Raw genomic sequence first — 25,580 nt, 5'->3', positions numbered from 1 at the left:
ATTGCTATACGACTATATATATACATAAGTTTATTTTCATTCCTATGTGTTAGTCTATTATATACATAAGTTTATCTTCATTCCTATGTGTTAGTCTATTATATACATAAATTTATCTTCATTCCTATGTGTTAGTCTATTATATACATAACCTTTATCTTCATTCCTATGCGTTAATCTATTATATACATAAGTTTATCTTCATTCCTATGTGTTAGTCTATTATATACATAACTTTATCTTCATTCCTATGCGTTAATCTATTACATACATAAGTTTATCTTCATTCCAATGTGTTAGACTATTTGACTATGTGTATTTAAAAAAACTAATTAATCGATATTTACTTTCCTGGAGTAAAATTCTAATTGTCAAAAAAATATATTTATTTTACTAGAAAGCAAACTTTGTCCTGAAGGGTACAGAAAGTGTTTGAGTGGTCAGTGTGTCCAGTTAAGTTGGTGGTGTGACTTCCGACATGATTGTCCAGATTTTTCAGATGAAAAGTTCTGCGGTAAGTTATAAATAATAACGATCTTGATGTTTGTCTCTCTCTCTCTGCTATTATTACTTATTAACTATTCTTAAAATAATGGATGAACTTAATATTTACTATATAGTTTCTACTGAACAACTCTTTCATAGCTTCAAGGATAATACTACTTGCAGGTATATTTGAAATGAATGACGGTCACTGCTGCGCAGTTGTTGTTGTTGCTAATTTTCGCGCAAAGCTCGAGGGCTACTCGGGAGCTACTTGCGCTAGCCATCCCTAATTTTGACTTGATAAACTAGAGAGAAGGCAACTAGAATAGTGGAAATTGACAGTCACTCTTATAATGTACCTAAGGCCCGAAAGTGTTTTTTTTCTTTAATGGTTATGGGGGCACGAACCATAGTACCTCAGATCCACAGTCCAGCACAATAACCATTGAGCTGTGTTTATCTCCTACTGCACTGGTTAACAATATTTTGTGACTTTTAATTTTTCTACTTAAAAATACTGGTATTTGCTAAATATTTGTTTGTATTTATCCTTAAGGGACATTTTTTTACTAATCAATCCCTTTCGTTTTATAAATATTTTTTCAAAGAATGACCTAAGCCTATGTTTGTTTTGTTTTAATTTCATTTTTCCAGAGCCCCTAGTGGCACAGTGGTATGTCTGCGGACTTACAACGCTAGAAACCGGGTTTCGATACCCGTGATGGGCAGAGCACAGATAGCCCGTTATGTAGCTTTGTGCATAACTACAAACAAACCTTTTCCCAGAACTTACGAACCTATATATTTCATCTCTTTTTTCCCCTTATTACTTATTAGTATTATTAGCCCTCAGTGGCTCAGCAGTAAGTCTGAAGGCTTATAACCCTAAAAACTTGGTTTCGATACCCGTGGTATGCACAGCATAAACAGTCCATTGTATAACTTTGTGCTGAACTACAAATAAGCAAACAAATCTATTAATTTATTCTAATGTTTTAATGCTTTTTAACTGCTGCTAACTTCTATTCTTATTCAACTTCTGTGTTAATAGCTATATCTATCTGTCATGACTAAGTTGGAACGTTTACAGGCGTCCTAATATACATATTAAAATCAGTAATAAATATGATGTAGTAAAGAAGATACGTCAAAAGAGAACATTACTTTTATTCAAGTTAATTCGGAGTTTTCCTCCAGTGGGTCAGGGATAAATTTACGAACTTACATCACTAAAATCCGGGATTCGATTTCTGCGATGGACAGAGTGTAGATAGCTCATTTTGTACTAAAAAGATAATAACAGAAACAGTAATTCAGAGTTATATTGGAAGTAACGTTACCTTTTCCTTCAGGTGTATTTCATCCCTACATCCCATCTTAATTGTTTTTAATGATCATAGTATATTTTGAGGTTTCCGTGATTTTCTATTTAAAGCTCCGAAACTTTTGTTCTCCTTTCGATCCAAATTTTTTCTATATCGGCAGTATTTTGCTTCAAATAATTTAATCACTTTATTACCTACAGTATTTCCCATAACTCATTAGATTTCTATTCGTCTTTATTCTATTACAAATCATTGTACACTTGTGTAAAACAAAAAGAACGTTGGTTTCAAATGTCACTATGATTTAATTGTTCATCCGCACTGTGAAAATAACAAATTTGTTTTACTTAGATTCTTAGTGGTTAAAAAAAACTGAAAACAAAATATTAATGTTTTCTTTTTATTTTATATTTTAAAAGAAACTAATCAACCGTGCGCTGAAAACGAGTTCCGGTGCAGAAGTGGACAGTGCGTTAATCAATATCACAGGTGTTTCCTGAATGGTGATTCTAGACAAGGATGCGCTGATGGTTCTCATTTGATAGGTTGTGGTAAGTTAGACTTCTACTTTTATAGTTCGTTGAAGTTGAGGTATACAGGCCTACATTAGTTTTTTTTAAAACTACTTCAATAAAGTAAAATTAGATATTTTGATTTGTTTTTAAAATTACAAAATTAATTATTAAGTTTTGCCTCCTATAATTTCCTCGAAGTATATTAATTAGTTACAATAATGTTGTAACTAATTCTCATTTGTCTTTGCATTTTTTTATTATTACTTTTTGCTTTAGAAAATTCAACATGCGACGAAGGCCAACTTAAATGCGTAAACAGTTACTGTATCGATAAGAGTTTGGTCTGTGATGGTAACATTCATTGCCACTTTTCTTGGACCGACGAAGTTGGATGCCGTAAGTAACTTTAAATCAATGATTTATTTACCCTTTGTTTCATATTCTTTATGACATAAATGTTTCATCGACGTTCTATTAAGCACTCATTGCTAAAGGTTCAACCAGTGAGATGAGATTTACTTTAATAACTATCATTCTTTGAACAGAAGGTGTAATTCAAACAGTTAACAAGAGAAATGCATTTGCAAGTTTATCTTTACTCTGATTTTAGTATATAAATAAGCCTACTTTGAAAATCACTTCATATTGAAAGTATTTGTAGAGGTACGGGACAAAAAAAAATAAGAAATATAAGCTTAAGATTTACAGGTTTTCATTTTTGGAACATGGTGTTTTCGTTCTGTAAAGTCCAATACAAAGAACCGTATTTAATTAATCTTGTAATTTGGCATCATCTGATTGTCATTGTTTCTAGTCCCTATTGACTTTAATTTCCTCTTACAACCTAATAGAGAGTCGAAAGAACAAAATAATGCAGAATTGTCTGTAAACCAGTATAGCCTGTTCTTCAGGCAGAGTTTCATTTCTATTATTGAGGAGTAGAGAAAGACTCAGTGTTTACTATAATATGCAATCAAAATCTTACTTGGGTGATTTATTCCTTTATCAATTCGCAACCTTCAATGGCCTTTGTGCTTAAATTGCAGGGAGTATTTTGTGATATTGGAAGGATCCGAAATTTAGAGCTCTACTACGGGACCAATCATCCACGTAACTATAGAAACTCTAGTAATTTACGAAAGGTAAATGCAGGTTGTCTAATCGCCAAAACTGATTTTTTTAATACGAATACCCAAAGCATAAGCCAGAAAAAATCAGCCGTATAAAGAAACTGTCTTAAATCTCGACTTTACATTAATAATAATATTTTTGTTGTGAAAATAAATTCACAAATATTTGTGATCGATATATAATAAGAAAGGATAATTGAAACTTTCTTTTTTCAATCCTTTCTTCATAAATTTGCATTTAAATTAATAAAATGATGTTATGTGAAATTCTTTAAACGTCAAAAGCATGTCTTACCAATGTATTATTTTCCGCCTCCCACTGGCACAGTGGTATGTCTGCGGACTTACAACACTAGAAACCGGGTTTTGATATCCGTGGGGGCAGAACACAGATAGCCCTTTGTGTAGCTTTTTGCTTAACTTCAAAAACAAAATCAAAACAGTATTATTTTTCCTCCCTTTGAGAGCTTTATCACTTTAGTCTATGTATGATTATCTGTAGGTTATACTGAAATAGTTTACTTAAACGTTCATAAATTAGTTTTAAAATTGTGAAAAATTCCTTCATTTTTGTTCCAAAACTGTAACATTTCTTAAAATATAATTTTTACATTCCAACATCACGCAATGATAAAATCATCTTTTAATTTCAAGTGAACACGTTACGATAATAAGTGCATTAATTGTCACCCTTATTACAAATAATTTCTAGTTTGTTTTTTGTTGTTGTTTTTTTGTTCGTTTTAGCGCAAACCAAGATTGACGCTCCTTCAAAAACTTTTTTTCCGTCGTTTCCCTTTTCTTGTTGTTGTTTAATAGTGTCGTCTTTCTGTTTGCTTATTGTTGTAGAGGGAAATGGGCTCTATTTGTTGCGCCCTCCACGGGTATAGAAATCCAGATTTTAGCGTTACAAGCTTTCAGATTTACCCTGGGGGCGATGTCGTCTCTTACATTGATTTTTTTATAAGTCACTTGAAAAAGACAACATTAATCTTCTGTGTAGTCATGTATGATTATTTCTAGATCGTATGGGTGCTGTACCTCTAAATGAAGGAAGAAATAGCTTATCGTTTATTCAGTTGTTGGCACTTTATTTTGTTTATTTTACGTAGCGGTGCTCCAAATGATGTGACGAAGTTATTGTAACACTTCTTTGCAAGAGCAGAATGGTTTAAGCTTTTATTTTTGACTTTGACTTTTACGTGTCAGTAGGTCTTTAATAACTTGAGTACATTTTGCCTAAAAAAGTAGTTGTTTCTTTTCAAACGGTTAATGGTGGTAACGTTAGCACTATCTGTTATGTATGAGTGTGTTTGGCAAAAGAACCTGTGTGTGAATAACGAAGGCACATTTTTTTTATCATTATAAATATTAAAGAAGAACCACTAAGTTAAAACAACGTGATTAGTATTAAACGAAATATATTGTGACTAGATCAATGGTTCTCAACCGGTTTTCTCTTAGGATTATTTGTAAGCATTTAGAATTTGCAATAAAAAACACGTTGTAAAAATTGGAATATAAAGTAAATTAGAGACATATATTTAAACCAATAAAATCTGTTTTGTTTTTGTTAAGCATACATGCAGAGAAAATAATTTTCCAAAATAGATAGTTCATAAATCTATTCGGTCATATGATCAAGAAGGAAGTAGTAATACTACTGGTTTAGTATTGTCAGTAATATAATTGATTTAGTATTGCCAGTAATACTACTGATTTAGTATTGTGAGAGTAATACAACTGATTTAGTACTGTGAAAGCAATACTATTGAATTAGTATTATGAGTAATACTACTGATTTAGTATTGTTAGGGTAAAACTACTGAGTTAGTATTGTGAGGGTAATACCACTGATTTAGTATTGTGAGGGTAATACTACTGATTTAGTATTGTGAGGGTAATACCACTGATTTAGTATTGTGAGGGTAATACTACTGATTTAGTATTGTGAGGGTAATACTACTGAGCTAGTATTGTAAGGGTAATACCACTAATTTAGTGTTGTCAGTAATATCACTGATGTACTATTGTGAGGGTAATACTATTAATTTCTGAAGTAGTATTGTGAGAAATACTACTAATTTCCTGGTCTTTAGGCTTGTACTATTGTGTATGATATATGTAATAGATTCAACAATACGAGGAAATATTCATAAAAATAACTTTTTTACGTTATACACTATGTCAAAATAAAATAAGGAATTGTATCACTGAGAAATATTTTTGATTTAGTATTAATATTGATGAGTTGGAGTTTAATTTCTAAGATCGTTTCTAGCCTGTCAGAATGATATGCTGAGATGAACTACCAGCGCATGTGCATGTAAATAACATTTTAAACACTGCTACAAACTATTAGCTATTTTATTTCCACTTTTGACAAATTCTCAATGAACTGAATATTTTCGCATTAGTTGAACAAAATCACTTTTAAGATACATTTCAGAAAACATTTCAAAATATCAAACGACTCAAAGAATGAATCGAGCAATGCTAAGAGATTATGAGATGATTATTTTTGGGGTTTCGGAAACATCAATCAAACAGTCTTCAAATATTCGTGGTTATCAAATCTGACTCACATTTCTTAACGCACAACAACAGGGGTTGAATATGTTACTTGGATACAGAAAGGAGATCAAAATGTTTATATGGGCTACTTACAATGTAGTGCAACTCGAACAAATGCCATTTGTAGCTGAGGGTAGACAAATCGAAGGCGAAGAAATGGGTGGAAATATAATGCATGGCCTTATGTTCAATATGCTGCTGTTACTTGTAACGGTATTATCCCACTGCAAACATCTAAGTCTAAGGGGCTTGGCATGATCTGGTGTTTAAGGTACTTGATTCACACCCAATCTGTCGGTCGCGGGTTCGAATTTCATTATTGAACTTGTTCGCCCCCTCGGCCGTGGGGGCGTTAAAATGTGTCTGTTAATCCCATTATTCGAATAGAGTAGCCCAAAAGTTGGCGGTGGCTGGTGTTGATTAGCTTCCTTCTCTCTAGTCTATCACATCAAAATTAGGCACGGCTAGCGTAGATATCTCTCGTGGAGCCTTGCCCGAAATTCAACAAACAAGCAAGTCTAAGTTCAATGTCAAATCGTTTATACATGTGATGTTATCCGTTCTTAGATATGTTGGTTTCTCGGCCATGTGTTATTGACGAGTATAAACGTATATTAAAAACATCAGGCTCCTAGCCTTATACCATACTTTCACTTGGTAGATACTTTAATGGTAGCTTTACTCTTTAAACCGTAGCCACCTCGAGCCCACGTGCTTCTATAGCTTTTCGTTGTAAGAAACATCTATATTTTCCTTAATTTTTTATACGTTTTACAGACAAAGGACAAAGTTTTAGCTCACTCTACTATAGTATCTTAGAATTTCTGCCACCTAAAATTAGCTCCACCTTAGATAACCAAGGCTTTTCAAAAACGGCTAATCCTTAATGCAGAACTAGCGTTCATATACACATTCTCTGGAAGATATAAAATACTATAGCCATAGCAAATATATGTGAATGAGTTTATTTGTCATTGTATCGATGATAAATCATAGGTATATCTAGCTTTCTTATAATATATTTGTTAACAGTTATGCAATTCCACAAATTTTAATCTTAAATATACCCGTCATTTTTGATTGATATTTTCTGCTTCCATACCGACCACACGCGCTCAAACACCTAAGATCAGTACATATATCCATGCATACATGCATTTTGATTTCAACAAAATCACGATTTAATGCTTTACTTCGTTTTGTGCACGTTATACTAAGATGATTTTGGCGCCTCGACAAGTCGTTACAGTTTATGTCACCACGTCTGGTCATGCTTTGTGTGACCACCGTGCATCTTGGTAAAAGCTGTGCAGCGTAGTTTCCATTACAAATGCTTTGTCGTAAGGCTATCATGTCCGAAGCACACCTCTTTTCACTATTTATTTTCCATAATCCAATAGTGTACGAGGACGACTGTTTCTCATCGCACGTTCCAACAGTTCTATTGTACAGAAATCCATAGGTACTACGTTCGGCATGTTTCTTAAGGAGTAGCATGAATACGCGTTTCATTTTCTAGCTACTTCAGATATGACTAGAAGCCTTATTTTGGTGAACCCTAATTCTATTTCCCTCATTTCGAGACGAAAATATTTCTTGATTATGTTGTGTACTGTTGCCTGAGGCACGTGGATAGCTTTTGTCACCTACCTTTGTGTTCGAAGATTCTCATCTGTTACAGAACATCGCGCTTTGCTTACCACGACTGGTGCTCAACTTGTTGCATGTCTCTTTATGGATAGTCCTGGTGCCCTAAGTTCATCGTATTATTTTGTTTTTAAATGCTATTAAGTCAAATGATATTCCTTTTTGGAAATTATAAATACCCAATCTAAACACGTCTTTATGATCTGAGTGTATAAATATTTTCCGTCGGAAAGAGTTATTATATAGCTTTCCAAAAAAGTAAACAATTTTCGGTGTAGTGGCACAGCGGTATGTCTGCGGACTTACTACGCTAGAAACCGGGTTTATCCTCTCCATTCATTAGTTTTATCTGAATAAGTAAAAATAAACCCCTTTGAAATATTACCTGTGTTGGACTTTGTTTTTTATGTTTACGCAAACTGAGTCAAAAGCCATCTTCACACGGCGGTCTCTAATTTTGTAGTGATAGACTAGTGGGATGGCAGCTAGTCAACAGCACCCCCCACTATCTCTTGGGCTACTCTTGTCTGAGCGAATAGTTAGATTTGACAGCCACTCCTATAACGCACTGTGGCCCCAAATTGCAGAGTGTTGTTTTTTGTTTTTATTTGGAGGGAGAGGACGGTAACGGAACATGAATGATAGACCCAAAGAGCCTTTATCCGCCACGTTTGGTCCAACTGGTATTGACAGACTATCTAATAAATGTTACTTACTGTTATATTAACACGACGAGTACAATTAAGTCTGAAATGAATGACTTCTCAATACAGGTAGCTTTTGATTTAAAACAAACAATAAATACGGCTATTTTAGTGGTATGCATAGAACGTATTATTTATGACAACCTAAGTGTCCTGTGTGCGTGTTGGGGGTTTGACTTGGATTAAGTATAATCTAATATAGTCCAGCAAAAAGGGGAGAATAAAGACGGATAGGTTCCAGAAAAAAAAACAAAAAACAACTTGCTTGGTGATGCAAACACCTACTTTTTAACGAAAAAAGAGTTTGCTTAAGATAAATATAATAGAAAGGAATTGTTATGATCTTTAACATATGTCTTAGAATTTCTTCAATGATTAGGTTCTAGACGCAAATCATAGTGATTTGGAGGTTCAGCCAGTCAACAAAGAGCTCCTACATATACTGTTATGATACTGAATGTTTTGGCATACTTTTTGTCAGACTACTTGACAGATCTCATTGTGCTTCCCCAGTAAACCTGTCTTAGCACGTGAAGGAATTTAACAAATCTTCATTTTTCTTACTTAGTGTGAAACTGAGAGTTCGTTTCGTAACTAACAGTGTCATGTCTTATCGATATTGAGACGTCTGATTAAAAAATATTTTCTTGTCTCTATCCCTTAGCAACAGAGCAGTGAAATCATCCTCACTATGAGCACGTCTTATTCGATTAAATTGGTTATGAGAGAAACTACAATATTAAATTGTTCATAACCGAACCTTAACATTTTCAGTCGCAAATTTTCTCATCTAGTGAACATGTTAATGTGGATTAATATATGTATTGTAAGTCTGATATACTATTTTAAATTCAAAACATGAATACGTCTTTACTAAACAAAGCAGTAAATGTTTTGTGACTTTCAACAAACGTCTTTTTAATTGCGTTTCACGTTTCTGGATAAATCACTGCTTAAATAATACGAGCAACAAAGTTAAATTATCGTAAAATGCTTTTATAAATAATAATTTTCACACGTGATCCTTATTTTACTTAATTTGTATTTTTAATTGCCTCCTACACCTCTGATTATTTGCCGCAATCCACAATTATAAAATATTGATCAGAGGGAGGGCAGCCAGTCAGAATCACCCTATCATCCATCATCCACTCTAAGGGATTTACTGTCACTCTTGTAACGCACCACAACTTAAGATGCTTGGAATATATTGTGGTATTGTACTGTTTTGTATTTAAATGGCACACGCACACACTCAAGTAACAACGTAAATATTCTGTTGCTAACATTTCATAGACTTAATTGAGACTTCTGGTATATGAAATTTCATTACCTTTAGTGTTTTCTTTATGGTTCAAAAAATTTTTGATATTTTATTTATACAACAAAATATTTCTAACTTCACACTTGTGTTCATCACCTACTTACATCCAATTCGCCAACATCCTCTCAACGTCTCGTTTTCTTTGCTTTTTACTGATTTATATTGTCATATAGCTTTCCAGTGTTCATCAGAAGTTCGCTGTCCTTGTATTGATATTACCATCAACTGTACTGAAGTTGGGTTAACTTCATTTCCAGAAAATATAGAGCACCAGATTTCACGTCTGTAAGTCTAATATTATTTTTAATAAATAATGTTTTGCATGTTTGCGAAGATTGAATGTAGAAAATCATAAAAGCAAATACTGTGGACGTACCAAATGATTCAAAGCAAAACTGAACTACATTAAACATATATTTATACACACATTTCTACTCAGCATAGAACGGTGGGGAAGATAAATTTAATTTAGATTACGAAATAGAGAGTAATTAAAAGCATGTTTAATGAAATCATAGTTTATTTAGTAATTTTATTATTATGCTTTATTTTGGTTGACCCTCTGCCTAGAGAGAAAAAAATTGTATGATATGTAAAGTAGTTTATAGCAAATTTGATGAAATGACGACTAAATCATGAAACTGGTTTTAACGATTTAGGTGTTGAAATAATATAACAAGTATTTACACTCAGAGAATATAGGTGTATGCTTTGATATTTATATAGATGTGGAGTTGATGAAAATCAATTTATTCGACTTTTTTTTTACTTTCTATTTCAAAAATTTAAAGGTTTTATTGCGATTTGCCGTCTATTATGCACGTGTTTTACTAATGAGTGAAAGTGTAAACGTACTTTATTTATAAATGTAATTAGAGGCATGTGATTTTGATTACATGATTTATTATTTCAAATGGCAGAATCGTATGGAATTCTGTACATTTTATAGATTGCAGTGTTGTAGTTTAAAGGTGTTTAAGGCAATGAATATTATACTAGATTTGAAGTATTTTTGTATAACATATGTCTTTAGTGTCAGACCAGATGACGTTTCGCTTTCAGTACTGAAAGCATTGAGATCGAAACATTGTCCACTTCTAAACACGCAGATGCAGTTCATAAAATCTTTACATCCTGCTGTTATAGATTTTTTTTAAATTATGAAATAAAAATAGGGTGTGAATACTATTTCCAGTGGACTGTGTTTTTTACTCCAAGTAATTGCTCTAATGTTTATCAATTTATGTAATTTGAAAGGATAATCTTAGTTAATCTAGAACGTTGGGTAAAAAGAAAATATCTTTCTTTTTTTCTTTTGTAAGCTTGTTTCGGGGCAATAATTTGAGTGGTGCTTTTCAAACTGAAGATTTTTCAAGTATGGGAAAGACAAGAATACTGTAAGAATTTTGAAATATATATCCTTTAGTCTAAATGTGAGTCCAATATTTGTAAGACTTTAAGTCAGTTATCAAATTGTAAGATGTATTTAAAAATAACTTTATATATGATAATGAGATAATAAATTGCAAATCGAATATAAAATATAATTTGGAAGTGTTTTCCCGTTTATTTCTAAGGCATTTAATGTACGTATTAACAACGTAAAGTGTAACTCTTTTTGCGTAATCGAATATAAAATATAATTTGGAAGTGTTTTCCCGTTTATTTCTAAGGCATTTAATGTACGTATTAACAACGTAAAGTGTAACTCTTTTTGCGTAATCGAATATAAAATATAATTTGGAAGTGTTTTCCCGTTTATTTCTAAGGCATTTAATGTACGTATTACCAAAGTAAAGTGTAACTCTTTTTTGCGTAATCGAATTTTTGCTAGTGACTGTATCTTATAAATTATTTCCACTTTAACTAACATTCAATTGGCTGTGTTGCTAAGAAACAAAATATTTTCTTTCATATTTATACGGCCCGGCATGGCCAGGTGGTTAGGGCGCTCGACTCGCAATCTGCGGGTTGCGGGTTCGAATCCCCTCCCCACCAAACATGCTCGCCCTTTCAGCCGTCGGGGCGATATAATGTAACGGTCAATCCCACTATTCGTTGGTAAAAGAGTAACCCAAGAGTTGGTGGTGATGAGTAGCTGCCTTCCCTCTAGTCTTACACTGCTAAATTAGGGACGGCTAGCGCAGATAGCCCTCGTGTAGCTTTCCTCGAAATTCAAAACAAACAAACATATTTACTTGAGGCAGTGTAGAAATATACTTAAAAGAAGCTAACCGTAAAGATTACTTTTCAGTATAAAAAATTGTTATATTAGCATCATTCGCTGTAAGCAATATTTTTGGTCCTATTTGAGTGAAGTAAACTACTCGCTGTCTCTTCAGTTCTTTTGATAGAAAAAAAAAAAAAAACTCAAAGTGGTCGAAACTATGAACGTTTGTTCATTATGGCAAATGTTCCTTTTAAATGTTCAACTAAAATGATTTGTGACACCAGATGCTTGGGACGAGAGTGGCCTAGTGATTAAGGTTTCAGACTGGGGATCCAAGGGTCCCAAACACATTTCAAGCTTGAGCTGTTGTAAGTGTGACAGTCAGTTTCGCTATTTGGTTAAGAGTAGCCGTTTCAGATAACGGGTACTATTGACTGGCTGTCTTCCCTCTTTACAACGCTAGAAACCGGTTTTCGATACCCGTGGTGGGCAGAGCACAGATAGTCCATTGTGTAGCTTTTGTGCTTAACAAAAAACTTCTCTCTTTTCCGCAGTTAAAAATTAAAGACGACAATGCATGAAAAGTAGAAATGTTCGAGCTTTTCTTTTAGCCCATTTTGTGCATAAGGTGTTGTTAGAACAAGTAAACATACATCAGACGTTAAATAAACGAACATTCTAGAACTTTAGACCATGTTAGTACTTAAATTTAATGCAATTCCTCAGCTATTGTAATTACATATTGGATAAACAACTCTAAATTTAGCCTATATCACATTTTATTATGGATATTAGTTTTAAATTCATTCAATTCTCAGAAACATAAAGCTCCAGAATTTCCAATACATTATTGATATGGGTTTTCAGCACCAAAATTTTAAAATATCGAAACAATATGTTTCAATTGGTCTTAGTATTGAATGCGTTGGCTGATTTGAAATACGTTCAGCCTGGAGATAGCTATTTTGCTACACTAGACACGTTTCCACTCTGCTGATTCTAATTCCTCAAATTTTTCTGTCTGTTGTGCGAAAACCTGTAGGGCTACCAGTCAAATTAATTTATTTATTAAAGTTTGAAAGAATGTTACAATAATAGTTGAAATGTCATAGCGTCAATTCAAAGATTCTGGAAATGCTTTATTTCACTTTTCTTGAATTGATCGAGGCAAAATCACACTCTGCTTGTTTCAAGTATAATTTTTCTATAGCTTATATCCTCGAGCGAAATTCTTACCAGTCTTTCCTTTATTGGATATGTCGTGATTGATTTCGGATAGATTTTAATATATTTAAGTTTGAAAAAAGCTTCTTTCTCCAATAACAACAGTGATGGGTAGAGTTGGTTGTTGCTAGCTGATCTGTTATTGTTCATCTACATCTATAAACTTTTTGCATTAAATGTAATCACTCTTAGTGAAAAACCTCCAATTCATCACAAGTTACGTTGCTTTGTTGTTGTTTTTGTAATCACAAGGCTTCACAATGAGCTATCTCGCTCTATCCACCACGGAATCGAAGCTCGGATTTTAACGTTGTAAATCTCTAAACTTATCGCTGACCAACAGGGAAACTAGCATCGAATTCAAGAGCTAGGTTTCAGTAAACATAATTAATGTTTTTTATTTCTCCTTCAAGAGCTAGGTTTCAGTAAACATAATTAATGTTTTTTATTTCTCCTTCAAGAGCTAGGTTTCAGTAAACATAATTAATGTTTTCCATTTTTCCTTCAAGAGCTAGATTTCAGTAAACATAATTAATGTTTTACATTTCTTCTTCAAGAGCTAGGTTTCAGTAAACATAATTAATGTTTTACATTTCTTCTTCAAGAGCTAGGTTTCAGTAAACATAATTAATGTTTTCTATTTCTTCTTCAAGAGCTAGGTTTCAGTAAACATAATTAATGTTTTCCATTTCTTCTTCAAGAGCTAGGTTTCAGTAAACATAATTAATGTTTTCTATTTCTTCTTCAAGAGCTAGGTTTCAGTAAACATAATTAATGTTTTCCATTTCTTCTTCAAGAGCTAGGTTTCAGTAAACATAATTAATGTTTTCTATTTCTTCTTCAAGAGCTAGGTTTCAGTAAACATAATTAATGTTTTCTATTTCTTCTTCAAGAGCTAGGTTTCTGTAAACATAATTAATGTTTTCCATTTCTTCTTCAAGAGCTAGGTTTCAGTAAACATAATTAATGTTTTCCATTTCTCCTGCAAGATCCTTTACATCTACAAGTGCCTTTGTGTGATCTTCAACTATCCTTTTACTTGTAGTTGTATAAATATCTCGAGACGTTTAGAAATCGCTAACTAGAAACTGCTTTCTGCTGATGTTGATTTAATACATCAAGTCATATCGTGCTACACAACTACCCACAATGGAGAATCGAGCGTTGTAGGCCTCTTCTCCAGGTGTTTGAGTACGCGAACTACGTTAATTCTACATTCCCATCAGCGTAACTTAATGGTTTGACAGTTAAGTAGCAAAATATTTTAGCCATATTAATCAAATATTAGTTCAAGCAGAAAGATAGGATGTATGTGTTTTAAGTCAGATCAAGAAACGTCACTATTTCGGTGCAACCGTTGACTGCAGTGTTACACACGAGATTCAAAGTGTACATTGCGTGGACCGAAAAAACTTTAATATTTTTGAATACAATTTTTTCTTTATGCTCATGTCTCCACTGTTGTACTTGTTGGTCTCGTAGGTCTTCCAGGGGCAGCGTCAGTTTCTGAAGTTTGCTCAGAACAGCTTCGATCATACTAACACTTATGTATTTCAGTTAATTTAACACTAGGCCAATCCCAGCTCTTCTGTATTAATTGTTTGGCCCATTTTTAGGTGCTACATTAATTCGTTCGACTGTTTAAATGCCATTAGGTGATCTGCTGACTTTTCATAAAATTCCTGATATAATTTTACAACCCTTTGTTCAATTGGCAGTAAAACGATTGTTGTGCTGAACACACTGAGGTGAAATATGTGCTCGCATTTGATCCCCCTATCTTAGTATTTCATCTCCATTGACAAGTCGTGGTGGTTAATAACTTGTGGTAACTTGTAGTCTTTAGGAAGTCAAATGTTTACAACTAACAGAAACTATTTCGATCATCAACTGTTGCACCTTTGGATCGATTTTTTTGGTCAATTAGGTGGACAAGCTTTAAAGCCGTGGGTGTGCTGAAAGAGTGATAGTCAAATCCTATTATTCGATCAGATAAAAGTAGCTGGGTATCTGGCTTCTTTCTGTTATTTCTAAAGTAGGGTAGGCTGTGGGCAAATATAGTCCTTTGTGTAACTTAACGCAAAAATTCTGAAATATACAAACAGGATAGAGGTTTTTACTTTATTAGTCAAAACCATAACTAATTTTTTCTTTTCAGAGATCTTGGAAGAAACGGAATAACAAACCTCTCGTCAAGAACTTTTCATAATTTGTGGCGACTAAAGATATTGTACGTAAGGCTTACATTCTATCGATCGATCTATTATTTTATATTCAGCGTATAGGTTTTTATGATAGCGAATATTAGCGTTATATTTCTATTACGTATGCATCTTATGTATATAATTAAATGAAATATTTATATTGCATTATTTACCAAGTGAATATATATATATATATATATTTCTAATACAAGGCCGAATTATATCCAGACGAATTGCAGATAATTTATTCATTCATTTTCAAATACTATTGTAATTTATTAAGGTACAATTTCTTAGCACTAGGACATATTACCGGAGTTCCTTCTTATTAGGTACAAAAGTGTGCGTAGGTGTATTTAAGATACGTAGAAAGATACTAAAGCTTTAGATTTGCTCACTTGTTGAAGATCTATCTGTATTCGGGGAACGTCAACTCGAATGACAGCTATAAATTGGATATATTATGTTGAGAACTGGATAATGGCGGAAGCATAACAAGGCAGCTGAGGTTGTAAGATGAGAGACAGAGTTAGTCCAAAAAATAAGAAGGCACATCTAAAAGCTTCTTATGCTTTGTTTATGTATTTTTGTATATTAGTTATTTCTATGTCGTTAGGTATCTGGATGAAAACCTACTAACATCGTTAGCTCCAAATACTTTTCAAGGATTAGGACATCTCCGCTCACTGTGAGTAAACAATTTTCGAGTGTTTCTGTGAGTTAAAAGTGCTTAAATGTATTGTGAGCTAAGGAGAATTGTGCCATTAATTTTTGTTGTATACAGTTTTCTAGTCAACGAAAATATTGTTACATTTCAAACAACTACTCGTTGTTACTATGGTATCTACGCATTTCTTATATACAAAATAAACACTGTGAATGCTCATTAAGGATACTTAGTTGTTTATTTTATAAACTACTTCAAAAAATTAAATGCTCCAAAATTCTATAGTGAAGTTTTTCTCCGAACAACAGAACTGAAATTGAATAATATGGTAGGAACATCATTTATTCATTGACTTATTACTACAGGTCAAGTTTAAATAGATTAGCCCCCCAGTGGCACAGCGGTATGTCTGCGGACTTACAACGCTAGAATCCGGGTTTCGATATCGGTGGTGGGCAGAGCACAGATAGCCCATTGTGTAGCTTTGTGCTTAATTACAAACAAACAAACAATCAAATAGATTAGAGTTAGGGTCTGACTGAATTCACTTTTCTAAAAGAATCAAATTTGTCAAAAAAAGATACTCAGTAGCAGCAATGATTCTGTCACTGCACCAACGCGTCATACTTCTGATAATTCGGCAGACAACGTTATGGGGGATCCTGTTCCATTTCTTAACCTATGCAAGATCAAGCTTAAATTTAAGCTTTCTGGCTTTGCGTAGTAAATAGCATTCAAGCAGTTTGTAACGTTGGTGTATGGGACTTAAATCAAAACTTTTTTGTCCATTCTACGAACATAATGATTTCATCTTCAAAATGGTCCATTACAACCCTCGATTATAACATCACATATTTTCAACATCAACACATATCCTGATTACATATGCTAAAGAGCGTATCACAAGGCCCAATACATCGTCAACATATCGTTTCGTAGTAAATCCTCCCTTCGAAAGCACTTTTTCTTTATCGGTGTTTAGATCTTTTTGGACTTCTTCCTCCCACTGCATTTGTTAGCTTACATCTGTGGAATATTCTTTTAATTACAACATGAGGATCTGAATCAAAGGTTATTATGCTATTGCACATAGTCTGACCCCTTTCAAGGCCATGTCCATGTATAGTAACCAAGGAAATATTCAACATGAGGAGCACACTTTCTCTTTGTTCATTATTACGCAAAAGTCACACACATCGCAAATAGGTCTAGTTTAATCACTGTGAGAGCATTGCACATAAAATACCCTTTTCAATGCTCTCCTAGTTTAATAAATCAAGGATGGATATAATCTTAGTTAAAGGTGGTCTTAATTTATTTTTAGCCCCGGCATAGCCAATCATAGAATGGCTTTGAGTTTTTCAAGTACAAACTTTTAGCCCATAGCTCTGTCATCTCTTGACAAATTTGAGATTTAATTACAGTTTTGGACTCAGGAGGTGAAACCCTTTCGATTGATGTATTTTACCACACCCAAGGTTTCATAGATTAATTTACTCTAATCCTGTCTAAAATAATTACAACTTGAGGGTAGGCTGTTAGAGATCCTTATGAGTAATAAAATCAAATCGGGTATACACGTGCCTTACGCTTGGTATTGCTGGCGCACAAAAATATAGCTAATAAAAAGGAAAAAATTTACTCTAATCCTGCCTAAAAGAATTTAAAATGCCACGAGTATTGATGATTCCCTCTTGTTGATTTATAAGATAATTTGTAATAGGTGCTTAGGGCGTATGTCATCATGTATACAAAAGCGGTCTAATTCACAAAATAGATTATATTTGTGCCAATTTTTTGAAAAGTAATTTAACGAACTATGTACGATTCTATCAGGCAGTGTTTATAAGTTGGCATATTTGTGTAAAAAAAACTAATGATGTGGATATTGGTAATCGATAGGCTGTTGTAAGTAATGCATTTTGTATTGTTTGTAGCTTTCTTAAATGTGTCTGTTTTCTATACGTTCATTCATACTGGCGCGTCCTCAGTCAAAACAAGCATAGGCCACAAATGGCGTTGAGGTCACTTATAATGTTCTCGACGAGAGTTCAAACGAAACTTTGAAATGCCGTGCAATGCTGGCAGGCTAAAACGGGTCTTCTCGATCTTAAGCCTGTATCATGAAGTCTGGCGGTTTCTAATAGCTATATTCGACATATAGCGATTAGTGCATGGTTTAATCAAACTTTCACGATCTTGTTTTGACTGTCGTCTTTGCTTCTGATGAAGAGAGGACCAGTTGTTGAAAGCACTAGGGTTTCATCCATTTTTATTTGATAATGTAGTATGCATACCTGTCTCTTTCGCTCTCCCCACTGTGGAGTTGCATATACTAAAACTCTCCGCCCCTCAAACAATAACCAAAATTGAGTAATCACCAAAATATAAGGTCACTAGATAATTAGATCTGAACATGATATTCTATTTAGAAAGCAGTAAAATGTAAAACGCACTAAAACAGTAATTCATTTTCGAAAGTTGTAAGTTTCCAACCGTTATTAATTATTTTCCCCTTTTGATTTTAAGTGTATTGCATATAAAATACGAAATCACAAACTAAATTTGGAATGTTTCATATCATCCATAAACATTAAGTATTTTATCTATTAGAAAATAATATAATTTCCATGCGCATATTGATATGTACCAGAATATTTCATTCCCATCTGATGATTTGTTTGTACAGAGAATTGTATTTGAAACGTGTGTCTTTTCTGACGTTGTCGTCCCTCTCTGGGATAGCGGTAAACCTACCGGGTTCGATTCCCCTCGGTGGACACAGTAGATAGCCTAATGTGGTTTTTACTATAAGAAAATCACGTTCTAATAATATGAAAATAGTGATATTAAAGTTTTAGATGATCTATAAGTTTAGGAACCTGGTTGAGATAAAAAATATTTCATTTCCTAATTGCAAAATCGAAGTTATTATAAAAGATGTAAATCCGTACAACTAAATAGTTTGTTTGTTTTGGATTTCGCGCAAAGCTACACGAAGGCTATCTGCGCTAGCCGTCCCTAATTTAACAATGTAAGACTAGAGGGAAGGCAGCTAGTCATCATCACCCAACGCCAACTCTTGGGCTACTCTATTTACCAACGAATAGTGGGATTGACCATCACATTATAACGCCCCCACGGCTGAAAGGGCGAGCATGTTTGGTGTGACGGGAATTCGAACCCGCGACCCACAGATTGCGAGTCCAGCGCCCTAACCACCTGGCCATGCTGGGCCAACTAAATAGTGAGAAGGAAAAAAAGAGGAAATAAAACCTTTATGAACATATTATGAAAGCAAATTAATGATTATTTTGTGGGTTTATTTGGTTGGTTTAAGCGAAAAACAGCAAAGCAAATCAATGTGCTATCTGCGCTGTGTCAGTCGCGGGGATTGAACCACAAATTGAGGCGTTTAAGCTCTCAAGTTTACCGCTTAGTCACATGGGAGGTGCCTTCTGTAACATCAGTTTCAGAAGTAAATGTGAAAAAAAAAATTAGCACTGATCTTGTTTCAGACAAACGATATCTTTTGACATATTTATTAGCTGGGAATAACTGAACACAGAACCTAAATAACGTGAATAGCTTATGTTTTTTCATAGCAATTTGAAAGGAAATGCCATTCGAGAAATTCACCCTCGAGCTTTTAGTGGACTACTTTCATTGAAAACATTGTAAGTTTATGAACGTTTTTATTGTACTACTTATTTTTGTTCGTCTTAAGAAAATATACTTAGAACAACCTTGTTTTACCTTAACTTAGGATAAAGTGTAATAGCCTAAGAATGGTCGAGGTAACTCAACAACAACGCCCTAAGTCAATTGTTTTAAGGCTAAAAAATTAAAATTCTAAGTTTTGTTATTCTGTTCCGAATTGCGTAGCCATTGTTCTTTGTTTTGCTATAATGTGACAATGGATATTTACAAGATGATTATAAGGAAAAAATCATATTTATATTATTATATATTAAGAATACTTCTCGTAACCAAGAGAACAAAATGTCACCAGAAGCACATTGAGGATCAAAAGATATATTCTGGAAAGTGTGGACATGGTATGAGATGTGTCAAAACTGGAAAGTTTGGACATTATATAAGATGTTTCAAAACTGGAAAGTTTGGATATGGTATATGAAGTTTCAAAACTGGAACGTTTGGACATGATATAAGATGTTTCAAAACTGGAAAGTTTGGACATGGTATAAGTTGTTTCAAAACTGGAAAGTTTGGACATAGATATATATATGATGTTTCAAAACTGAAAAGTTTGGACATGATATAAGATGTTTCAAAACTGGAAAGTTTGGATATGGTATAAGATGTTTCAAAACTGGAAAGTTTGGACATGGTATAAGTTGTTTCAAAACTGAAAAGTTTGGACATGATATAAGATGTTTCAAAACTGGAAAGTTTGGATTTTTGAAACATCTTATATCATGTCCAAACTTTCCAGTTTTGAAACATCTTATACCATTTGGAAAGTTTGGATATGATATAAGTTGTTTCAAAACTGAAAAGTTTGGACATGATATAAGATGTTTCAAAACTGGAAAGTTTGGATATGATATAAGTTGTTTCAAAACTGGAAAGTTTGGATATGGTATAAGATGTTTCAAAACTGGAAAGTTTGGACATAGTATAAGATGTTTCACAACCATATTATAGAAGCTCTGTATTGCTTACCAAGGTCGTTTTTCTCGCAAAATAGTTTTTATTGTAATTTTTATTTCTTTTTTGAATCAACAATACCGGATTGGTGATTTGAATAAAACGACTGTCAGTGTTCATGATCGTGCAACTGCTGTTCGACTGTGTTGTAAAAATAATGACAGTTTTCCTTCGGCAAAAAAAAACAAAAACAATCCCAGTGATAAAATAAACAAACGTTCATTTCTTAAAAGTGTCCTAAAATGCTAAAAAAATTAATTCGTCGGTTCGAGACATTTGTATTTGTGAAAAAAAAAATATTCTTTGTTCTGGATAGCCATCTGTATCAGTAAAACAGTAGCGGAGGTTTGTCAGGATATCCAAAACCGAGAATTATCCTTTAGAGACGGTATGTAGAAGAGGTGTTGCTTGAGAACTTGACTAGCCACAAACTTCAGTATTGGAAATAACAATAATAAACTCTTACTCTCAAGTCTCAACATTTTAGCACCTGCATTCCAATAAGGATGGTAAACCATCTTAGAGACTTCACTCTGTAAATTAGATTTTAACCAGGACGATGATGGATGTAACATGACTGGTAAACATCTTTCGAGCAAACAAAACCCACTTTTATCTTGGTGGATATGACAACTCAAGAAATGCTATCATCTACTCCCAAGAAAACACGTTAAAAGGCTTCAAGTTGACGCTTTCGCTGAAGACAGAATCACAAATCTTTCATTTAGAAAGATTACCAAAAAATCACCAACGATTGTGACTATGTGAATTACAGTATCATGTTGAAAACTGATGACTAGTATTTGATGTATCTTTGATAATACACAAAAAGTTCCAAACATTGTAAAAGAAAATTGTTTGTTCGTGGGGTTCCTGAAATGAAGTGTCTACAGATTAGTAAAATAAATCTGAAGATTCTGAAAATGACCATTATATATGAAATAGCGGAACTCAATTAACACTTTTCAGAGGAAATTACGCTTGCAGTAGTTTCGCATAGGGTTAAACTTGATATCCTGATTGAAAATGATAGAAAATATGTTAATCACCTTTGCGACACTTTTTAAAACACTCCATGCCACGTTCAAACGTTTCTGAATAAAAAAAATGATAATCTTATAATTCTCAAGATGCCTCTGATGTCTTTAGTTCGACAAGTAGTTTTTAAGATGTAATTATTTCAAACATCACTATCACTCTGTACATGGTAATTTTCAGTTGTACCTGTGTATGTACATATATTTCTGTACCTCTTAGATTTCCGAATCCCTTCTAATTATTTACAAAAACACTTGAAATTTTGCATATATGCTTTGGGCCCTACATAATAATAAACATTAATAAAAAAATAGTAGTAAGAGTGCCCCAAAATGTGAGGCAGGGCTGTTTTTTTAAATAAAATTCTAGACAAACTTACTCATTTTATTTTCATAAGTTTATATCTAAATCTACCTAATTGCATCAGAACTGTCATGCAAAATATTTAGATTTTTATCAACATCCATATTGGATGAAAGTTTTGGTAATTAGAAAATGGTTACTAGATGCCAAACGTCTGCAGAGGCCTCCAGTTGTATAAAAATAATTGAGGTAGAGTCCTTAATGCTGTAATGAAAAACCTTCAGATTGCTTAGCAATAATAACGTTACAATTACTGAACTGGTAATATATATAAGAAAAAGCAAGAATAAAACAAATAAGTGAGATAATTTTGTCTCTTTTTTTTTAATATAAGGTAAGTGACTTTGGTGTCTAAGGCCAGTTTTTCCAATTTTGTATAAATATGTAAATTGTAATAAATTATAATATTTTTCAAGTAGTTTACATTAGGATATTTGTAATCACCATAAAAGAATTCTGTACTTTACTAAGTTACTATTATGACTATTTCTAGGGATTTGAGTCACCAGAGGTTACTGAATATATCCCGTAATGCTTTTCTTGGACTCCGGTCACTTCTTCATCTGTAAGTTCTACAAGATAATATTGATGTCTAAATTATTGCTAATCTTCTGTGTTTATTGTCTTTTCCACCATATAAAAAAAACAGAGAAGAACAGTTTCAAATAAAGAAATAATAAGAATAGTTATAAGCCATTATCTAATGAATATAAATGAAGTTTAGTTAATGTTTAAATACCATAAAACATTTAACTGAATTAAAGGATTATTCTTGACTTGAATACAAAAGATCTTATTTTTATACAGAGATTTATCGTCCAATAACTTGGTGAACTTGGTCAATGGAGTTTTTAATGGATTGGAACAACTAATTTCTTTGTGAGTCATTTTAAAACTTTTTTTTGTAATTACGTCTGGATAGAATTTTGTCTGTTTGTCACTTCGTAGCCTTCTACATATCTTTACATATTTATCGGTTTCTGTCTCTTATTTAGTTCGCAAAATTAAATCAATATATGAAAAATGGTAAAACGATGTAAATACATTATGGAATATTAATCAAATGTAATTTGAACCCTATGTAGCTGCACTATACCAGTAGGTTTGTTAACAATAATTGTTTAACTGAACGACTAAATATACGTTAGATATATTACATTATTCTTACAGTATAACTTCTATGACAATTTATTTTATTTTCCTCTTTCAGAGATTTGACTCACAACAGGATAGCAACGATGGAAAGCCGAGTATTCGTTGGACTCAGAACATTAAAAAATCTGTAAGAACGTAGCTTCAGTTCATTACCTTATTGTCATATTTTTGGAATTTCAAAAAAAAAAAAATCCAGTCATTTCTTACGAAGCGAATAAAAGAAATGTCTTGTCAGTTTTCTAAGAATTCCTTACATTTGTCTAATGAATGAATATACAGGCCATTTACTTTTGAAAGTTCCAACCTCTTAAAGCAAAATTTGTAACCATTATTACATATATGTAGATGTAAGATGTAAACATATGTAACCATCATTACGTATACGTAGATGTAAATATATGTAACCATCATTACGTATATGTAGATGTAAACATTTGTAACCATCATTACGTATATGTGGATGTAAACATTTGTAACATCATTACGTATATGTAGATGTAAACATTTGTAACATCATTACGTATATGTAGATGTAAACATTTGTAACCATCATTACGTATATGTAGATGTAAACATATGTAACCATCATTACGTATATGTAGATGTAAACATTTGTAACATCATTACGTATATGTAGATGTAAACATTTGTAACCATTATTACATATATGTAGATGTAAGATGTAAACATATGTAACCATCATTACGTATACGTAGATGTAAACATTTGTAACCATCATTACGTATACGTAGATGTAAACATATGTAACCATCATTGCGTATATGTAGATGTAAACATTTGTAACCATCATTACGTATACGTAGATGTAAACATATGTAACCATCATTGCGTATATGTAGATGTAAACATTTGTAACCATCGTTATGTATATGTAGATGTAAAAATTTTTTGTACATGTTTATACTGACTATTATTCTTATGTACTTGTATGTAACTTTTATACTAGAGGCAGTTCAAGTATTTTTAGACACTAAAACACTCCATTTAAGAAAGTTAATATTTTGACTAAGCCAAGCGAGCTTTGTAGCCAATTTACCGGGCTGTGAATCTGAAGATTCGAGTTTGCGTCCAGTTGCTGCGACAGTATACTCATTTCCTTTGTTGACCTAGGTAATACAAACAGTAAACAACATCCGTTGAGGAAGGCAACGGAAACCACCTCAATTATTATTTTCCATGACAGATACAATGACTTGTGAATCATTGTGGTAATCTATTTTCGGTTTCGAGATTTTTTGATATTATGATTAAAAGCAATTATAATTTTAACCTTTTTTACTATCGCACGATAACTTTAAAGACCGCCAGAGTTAATAATAGTTTACAGTATATTTGTGAAAACAATGACATTTATTTATTATATGTTGACAAATCAAAATCTCTGCATTCCGCTGGCCATGAGATCGCAGAAACATTTTTTTGCTTTACACAAAATTGTAACATAAAAAGCATTTTATGCACATTTACTTTAACATCACTGATATAGGGTATATAGGGTAATTCGATGTATACTAAGACTTTAACTGTATCTATACTCAAACTAATTTGACATTACATGTACATTATGTTTGTTTGTTCTCTAGCTCAAAGACAAATAATAGACTGAATGAGCTCTGTCCATAACGGGAAATCGAACCTTGGATTTTAGCGTTGGGAGTCAGTAAATTTACAACTGATCCAACGAGGGGAGGGACAAGTAGAGTAAAGAATTGTTCTTGTTTGTCTAAACTTCTCTACTAATGTACTTGCTTACTCAAAAAAAATTGTTTGTTTGTTTTGAATTTCGCGAAAAGCCACACGAGGGCTATCTGCACTAACCGTCTCTAATTTAACAGTATAAGACTCGAGGGAAGGCAGCTAGTCATCACCACCCACCGCCATCTCTTGGGCTAATCTTTTACCAATGAATAATGGGATTAATCGTCATATTATAACGCCCCCACGGCTGAAAGGGCGAGCATGTTTGATGGGACAGGGATTCGAACCCGCGACCCTCAGATTACGAGTCGAGCGCCCTAACCACCTGGCCATGCCGGGCCATCTAAAAAAAATAAAAATAAAAATTATTAATTAATGTACATGCATAAAATTTATCCAAACCTGTTTTTATTACTTAGACAAAACTCTTTCGTTTCTTTTAACTAATAACATTAATTGTAAAGTTAAATTATGTTTCGATATAGGACTTTTAGATAATTAGGTGGATATTTGTAATTGTATAAAAAATTATATTGCGTGATTCACTGCAAACAACTGAAATTCATATATTTCCAAGTTTTCCTAAGCACTAACACTAATATACACAGCGTGGTCACAAGTAAATAGACACCTAATATTTCGTCATTTAACTGATTTATGCTAA

General features: G+C 33.0%; 1 protein-coding gene across 1 annotated transcript in view; it reads left to right on the top strand.

Moving 5' to 3' along the window:
- LOC106478065 (G-protein coupled receptor GRL101-like) overlaps window positions 1-25,580 on the top strand; it is a 43,006-nt gene that overhangs the window by 2,659 nt on the left and 14,767 nt on the right. The window contains exons 2-9 of the mRNA XM_022381580.1: window positions 398-514; window positions 2,231-2,362; window positions 2,603-2,722; window positions 9,879-9,990; window positions 15,920-15,991; window positions 19,576-19,647; window positions 22,536-22,607; window positions 23,253-23,324. Of these exons, the coding sequence (XP_022237288.1) occupies window positions 398-514; window positions 2,231-2,362; window positions 2,603-2,722; window positions 9,879-9,990; window positions 15,920-15,991; window positions 19,576-19,647; window positions 22,536-22,607; window positions 23,253-23,324 (769 nt within the window). The remainder of the gene's footprint in view (window positions 1-397; window positions 515-2,230; window positions 2,363-2,602; window positions 2,723-9,878; window positions 9,991-15,919; window positions 15,992-19,575; window positions 19,648-22,535; window positions 22,608-23,252; window positions 23,325-25,580) is intronic.

This window comes from Limulus polyphemus, unplaced genomic scaffold (genome assembly GCF_000517525.1).
Source record: "Limulus polyphemus unplaced genomic scaffold, Limulus_polyphemus-2.1.2 Scaffold177, whole genome shotgun sequence".
Lineage (NCBI taxonomy): Eukaryota > Metazoa > Arthropoda > Merostomata > Xiphosura > Limulidae > Limulus > Limulus polyphemus.
This window is presented reverse-complemented; position numbering and strand designations above follow the sequence as displayed.